The sequence below is a fragment of the Rhincodon typus genome, unplaced genomic scaffold (assembly GCF_021869965.1).
Source record: "Rhincodon typus isolate 14 unplaced genomic scaffold, sRhiTyp1.1 hic_rhity00006821, whole genome shotgun sequence".
In the NCBI taxonomy this organism is placed as follows: Eukaryota; Metazoa; Chordata; class Chondrichthyes; order Orectolobiformes; family Rhincodontidae; genus Rhincodon; species Rhincodon typus.
Genome location: NW_025972459.1, coordinates 3,355 through 9,690, shown reverse-complemented (window position 1 = coordinate 9,690; position 6,336 = coordinate 3,355). Strand labels below are relative to the sequence as shown.

At 58.1% G+C, this 6,336-nt stretch overlaps 1 protein-coding gene across 1 annotated transcript in view; it reads left to right on the top strand.

The window, feature by feature from the left end:
* Window positions 1–770: 770 nt before the first annotated feature.
* Window positions 771–6,336, top strand: part of tafazzin (tafazzin, phospholipid-lysophospholipid transacylase) — a 6,304-nt gene continuing 738 nt past the window's right edge. Inside the window, exons 1-7 of the mRNA XM_048594189.1 lie at window positions 771–945; window positions 1,398–2,218; window positions 3,210–3,338; window positions 4,088–4,133; window positions 4,816–4,901; window positions 5,335–5,415; window positions 6,109–6,150. Coding sequence (XP_048450146.1) covers window positions 2,110–2,218; window positions 3,210–3,338; window positions 4,088–4,133; window positions 4,816–4,901; window positions 5,335–5,415; window positions 6,109–6,150 — 493 coding nt within the window. The 5' untranslated portion in view covers window positions 771–945; window positions 1,398–2,109. The remainder of the gene's footprint in view (window positions 946–1,397; window positions 2,219–3,209; window positions 3,339–4,087; window positions 4,134–4,815; window positions 4,902–5,334; window positions 5,416–6,108; window positions 6,151–6,336) is intronic.

The window sequence follows — 6,336 nt, the reverse complement described above, 5'->3', positions numbered from 1 at the left end:
AGGGATGGGGCGCCGTCAGAGGGTCAGCGCCGAGGGATGGGGCGCCGTCAGAGGGTCAGCGCCGAGGGAGCGGGTGCTGTTGGAGGGTCAGCGCCCAGGGATGGGGCGCCATCAGAGGGTCAGCGCCGAGGGAGCAGGCGCTGTTGGAGGGTCAGTGCCGAGGGGACGGGGACTATCAGCAGCTCCCGCTCCCCCCACCCCGTCCCCGAGCCTGTTACACAGGTACAGGAGGCCATTCAGCCCCACTCCTCCTTGAGCCTATTACTCAGGAATAGGAGGCCATTCAGCCCTTCGCATTCGGGACAGTTGGAGGCTGCGCAAATACGTTGGAATGGGCCCCGGCTTTCCCTCCTAAGTCACAATAAATGAAATGAGAAGGGGTAAATGGAAAAGGGAGAGGGTCTGATCCCACCCAGGGTTGGAGCCCACCTGGTCAATGGCCCATTGGCCACACAGGCAAGATGGCCGCCAGGGTTTTGGGGACAATAAAAACTACAACTCCCAGAAGCCCCGGCGGGCCTAGCGCGCATGCTCTATAACCCCGGTGAGTCTGATCTTCAAAATTAAAACTCCTGAAGCGAAGGTCGTTTTACTTCTCGCTCAACGGGGTTGACAAGGCATCCTGAAAAAATGACAAACTCATCTGGTATGGATTTAAAACAATTTAACAGAAAGAAGACGACTGGTCACATGACGACGGCGGGTGGAACTACATTTCCCGGCGACACCCGGGAGGACGCCCGCGCCGTGGCGACACAGCGCGGCGCTCAAGGCCACGCCTCCTCTCCGTTGCCCCCGGCAACAGCGGCCTAGTCATTTCTGGGGGCGGCTTTGAAGCCTCGGCCTCTGGTGCTGGGCTCCCTCCCGACCTCTTCACTCCCCCACCCTGCAAAATCTCTTTTTTTTAATATAAGCCCCCCTCCAATCTTCCCTCAACCCTCCCAGGTTGGTCTCTGGACCTAATGTCTTGTATTCTTTTTAAAAGAAGTAATTCCCCTTGTTTTAAATTGGCTTTTTAATTAATTTTATATTAGGAGGGGTGGGGGAAAAAAATTAATTCCGTTTTTGAAACGGGGAGAGGGGAAGGGGAAAGCGCCGCTGCAGAATTCCCTTCATTGGCGGCTTGGTGTTTTTGCCATGTTTAGGACGCCCTCCCAACACCCCCCAACCCTGGGGAGGATTTTAAAAGTTTATTTTTGGGCGGGGGGGAGGTCTAACGCGTCGCACGGATCCAGAGCCCCATCCTGGGGCGTTTACGTTGGGGGGGGTAGGGGGGGACCTTTTCAAAGGGACGTTGGCGTCTCTTGACCTTTGACCCCCCACCACCACCACCACCGCTCCGGCATGCCCCTTTGACCCTCCTCCGGCTGTTCCTTACCTTCTCTTTCCCTCCGCAGGACATCCCCGAACCCTGCCACGCGCGCCCGCCTGATCTGGATCTGGAGGTGTCCGAGCCCGGCGCAGGAATCCGAACGACTCTCGTCTTCGCCAATCCAGAGTCTCGTCTCGATCGATCCGGTCTCTTGGGCCTCGACCAATCCGGAGCCTCGTCTCAATCAATCCAGATCCTTGGCTCGACCAATCCGGACTCTCGTCCCGGCCGACCCCGGACTCTCGTCTCAGTCGGTCCTCAGCCAATCCGGGCTCTCGTCTCAGTCGGTCCTCAGCCAATCCGGGCTCTCGTCTCAGTCGGTCCTCGGCCAATCCGGGCTCTCGTCTCAATCGGTCTTGACTCGACCAATCTGGGCTCTCGTCCCTTGTCGGTCTTGACTCTTGCCTCGACCAATCGGGCCTCTCGTCTCTTGTTGGTCTTGACCCTTGCCTTGACCAATCTCTGGACTCCGGACTTAACCAATCCTCATCCTCATCTCGATCGATCCAGACCGTCGTCTTACCCTATCTGAGACATTAGCTTCGACTGACCTCCACCCCCGTCCCCCCCCACACCCCCCACCCCCTGCAACCCCACCCCCACCAATCAAACAGTTGCACCAACAAGAGCTTGGCTGGTTCCCACAGTCGTTTCAACCCGAGTCCTTACTACCCTCCCCTAACACACCCCCCATCCGCCACCACGCCCCATCCCGCGCCCCCCAAAACCCCGGTAGGATGCCCCTGGATGTGAAGTGGCCATTCCCAAGCCGCCAGAGCTGGACCTGGACGCTCAGCAGCGCCATGGTAACGGCTGTGGTGGGCATCTACAGCCGCGTCTTGACCAGTTGAGTGAGGGGCGGACATGACTCCCTACCCCGCCACCCACCTGCCTCAGGACGGCGAGGGTTTGGGGGGGGCGGGGGTTGGTGGGGGATCCAGGAGACAGGGACGCCAACACGAAGGGTGTCAGGATGGACAAGGGGAAGGAGGAGGCAACGGCGGAGGGAGAGGAAGCGGGACGAGGCAATCTCAGCGAGAGCGAGGCAGATTGAGATGGATAGAGAGGAAAAGATGTTGGGGGTGCAGAGCCAGTGGCGAGGGGGGGTTGGAGAGCGATGGAGAGGGTGACTAGAGGGGATCAGGGAGGGAGGGAGGAAGGACAATGCTGACAAGGAGAGAAAAGCGAGAGGCATGGAGACGGGGAGAGGGAGACGGGGTCAACTCAATAAGGTGAGGGAGTGTCCTATTGTTGGAGGGTCAGCGCCGAGGGAGCGGGAGCCATCGGAGGGTCAGCGCTGAGGGAGCGGGAGACATCGAAGGGTCAGCGCCGAGGGAGTGGGCACTGTCGGAGGGTCAATGCTGAGGGGAGCGGGCGCATTCGGAGGGTCAGTGCTGAGGGAGCGGGCACTGTCAGAGGGTAGGGGACGAGGGAGCGGATGCCGTGGGAGGGTAGGGGACGAGGGAGCGGGCGCCGTGGGAGGGTCGGGGCCGAGGGAGCGGGCGCCGTGGCATGGTCGGGGCCGAGGGAGCGGGCGCCGTCAGAGGGTAGGGGACGAGGGAGCGGGCGCCGTGGGAGGGTCGGGGACGAGGGAGCGGGCGCCAGGGTCGGGGACGAGGGTGTGGGCGCCGCGGGAGGGTCAGGGACGAGGGAACGGTCGCCGCGGGATGGTCTGGGACGAGGGAGCGGTCGCCGCGGGAGGGTCGGGGACGAGGGTCGGTGGGTGTGTTAGGGTGGCGGCTGGCCTGTGTTTGAGTTCTCCCTGTGACTGGGGGAGCAGTGTTGACATGGCGGGGGGGAGAACATACACTAACCTGCCTGGCCTCCCACATTACAGAATACATGAACTACCTGACTGTCCACAACAAGGAGGTTCTGTATGAGCTCATCGAGAAACGACCTCAAGGGAAACCCCTCATCACCGTCGCCAACCACCAGTCCTGCATGGACGACCCACACATCTGGGGTGAGGCGTCTGTGTGTGTGTGTGTCTGTCTGTCTGTGTGTGTGTCTGTCTGTCTGTGTGTGTGTGTGTCTGTCTGTGTGTGTGTGTGTGTGTGTGTGTGTGTGTGTGTGTGTGTGTGTGATAGTGCCTATGTTGTGTGTTAGTGCCTCTGTGTGTTAGTGCCTGTGTGTGTGCGTGTGTGTGTTTGTTAGTGCGTGTGTGTGTGTGTTGGTGCGTGTGTGTGTGTGTTGGTGCGTGTGTGTGTGTGTGTTGGTGCGTGTGTGTGTGTGTTAGTGCCTGTGTGTGTGTGTGTGTTAGTGCGTGTGTGTGTTAGTGCATGTGCGTGTGTGTGTTAGTGCGTCTGTGTGTGTGTGTTACTGCGTGTGTGTGTTAGTGCGTGTGTGTGTGTTAGTGCACGTGTGTGTGTTAGTGCCTGTGTGTGTGTGTTAGTGCGTGTGCGTGTTAGTGCATGTGCGTGTGTGTGTTAGTGCGTCTGTGTGTGTGTGTTAGTGCGTCTGTGTGTGTTAGTGCGCGTGTGTGTGTGTGTGTGTGTGTGTTAGTGCCTGTGCCTGTGTGTGTGTTAGTGCCTGTGTGTGTGTGAGTGCCTGTGTGTGTGTTAGTGCGTGTGTGCGTGTGTGTGTATGTTAGTGCGTGTGCATGTGTGTTAGTGCGTCTGTGTGTGTGTGTTAGTGCCTGTGTGTGTGTGTGTGAGTGTGTGTGTGTTTCCACTCTCTTTGTAAAACATTTGGTTCTCTTCATCCCCATCACAGGCATCTTGGAGCTAAAATATTTGAAGAACATAAGGCGTATGCGATGGTGAGTATCAGATACAGAGTAAAGCATCCTCTACACTGTCCCTCCATCAAACACTCCCAGGGACAGGGGGTTAGATATAGAGTAAAGCTCCCTCTACACTGTCCCCCCGCTTAAACACTCCCAGGGACAGGGGGTTAGATACAGAGTAAAGCTCCCTCTACACTGTCCCCCCCTCCATCAAACACTCCCAGGGACAGAGACAGCATGGGGTTAGATACAGAGTAAAGCTCCCTCTACACTGTCCCCCCATCAAACACTCCCAGGACAGGGACAGCACAGGGCTAGATACAGAGTAAAGCTCCCTCTACACTGTCACCCCATCAAACACTCCCAGGACAGGGACAGCACGGGGTTAGACGCGGAACAGAGCCCCCATGTTACTGGCTCTGCCGGATGGTTTAAAGCGAATCGGCCTTCCTCGTGTGGGGAATGCTCAGTTTGGGGCGCACCCCGCTGCTGTGTGCGATCTAACCTTCCCAATCCCTACCTGGCAGACCTGGACCAGATCCAGTTGCTTTTTCACACCGTGGTCGTTGGTGCAAATTCTGTCTGACTGGTGTCATCTCAGTGCCTCACTTGCTGCAGAACTGAGTGCGTGCGGGATGTGGCCGGGGATTTGGAGCACTGACACGGGCAGTCCACGAACGTGCCGTTCTCTCTCTCTCTCTCTCTTGGCCTGCAGGACCCCTGCAGCTGCTGATATCTGCTTCACCAAAGAGCTTCACTCGAAGTTTTTCAGCTTGGGAAAGTGTGTGCCTGTCATTCGAGGTAAGTGAGGGGTTACTGAGTGACTGTGAGGGAGAGGGATTAACATCAGTAGGGATACGGTCAGTAACACAGGGCTCTGGGTGGGGGAGAGGGGTTACTGAGTGACAGTGTGAGGGAGAGGGATTAACATCAGTAGGGATACGGTCAGTAACACAGGGCTCTGGGTGGGGGAGAGGGGTTACTGAGTGACAGTGTGAGGGAGAGGGATTAACATCAGTAGGGATACAGTCAGTATCACAGGGCTCTGGGTGGGAGAGGGGTTACTGAGTGACAGTGTGAGGGAGAGGGATTAACATCAGTAGGGATACAGTCAGTAACACAGGGCTCTGGGTGGGAGAGGGGTTACTGAGTGACAGTGTGAGGGAGAGGGATTAACATCAGTCGAGATCCCGGTTCTGATTCCCTCCTCTTGTTGTCTGTCATATATCCCCAGGCGACGGGGTGTACCAGAAAGGGATGGACTTCCTCCTGGAGAAGTTGAACCATGGGGACTGGATCCACTTCTTCCCAGAAGGTGGGAGACAGACTCTCTCGCTTCGACACCGGCCCATTGGGAAGACGGGCGGCTTTTTGGGGAAACGGGGCGCAGGGAGCAGAGTTTAACTTCAGACAAGCCAGACGAATCCTGAAGGGGGTTGTGTGAAATGCTCACCTGGGCTCAGCTGCCCCTCGACCCGACCCTCCCTCAGACCTACGCTGTCCACTCACGAACCCCTTCAGGAAATCTCGATGTGCTCAGTCCATACTCGGGTCTGGGGCCTGTGCCTGACTCCAGGCCCCACCAGGGTGATACGCCAGCCTCTTTCCTGCCAGCACCACACCCCTCCAATCCCCACCCCGCTCCCTCCACCCCTACCCCAGGCCTCACACCAGACTCTTTATAGGATTCAGGAGGGCAGCTAAATTAGGGGATCGGGGTGGGGTGGCCGTGGAGAATGCGGGGGGGGGATGCGTTCCCACGTGGGGGGGGGGGGGGCAGGGGGTGGGGGGGCCTGGCCCCCGGGGGAGAGTGGGGAGAACGGAGGGGAGTTGCTCCCGCAGGGAGAGAATGGGGAGAACGGAGGGGGTGGACTGGCTCCCGTGGGGAGAATGGGTGACCCAGTAGTTTCTTCGTGATAGCACGTTTGTTCGGAGTGAGAAGAGCTCCTGCTATATGTCGCCCTCTGCCTGCCTTCATGTCTAATTATTCCTGTGCTTCTTCCACCAGGAAAGGTGAACATGACCCAGGAGTTTGTGAGGCTGAAGTGGGGTGAGTTCTCCCCCGGTCAAACATAACCCAAACACAGGGGACTGACCATACAGGAACAGGAGGCCATTCAGCCCTACCCTTCCTCCCGTGAGCCAGTTTCACAGGAATAGGAGGCCATTCAGACCCCGCTTCTCCTCGAGCCTGTTAAGCAGGAACAGGAGGCCATTCAGCCCCCCCTCCTCCTCC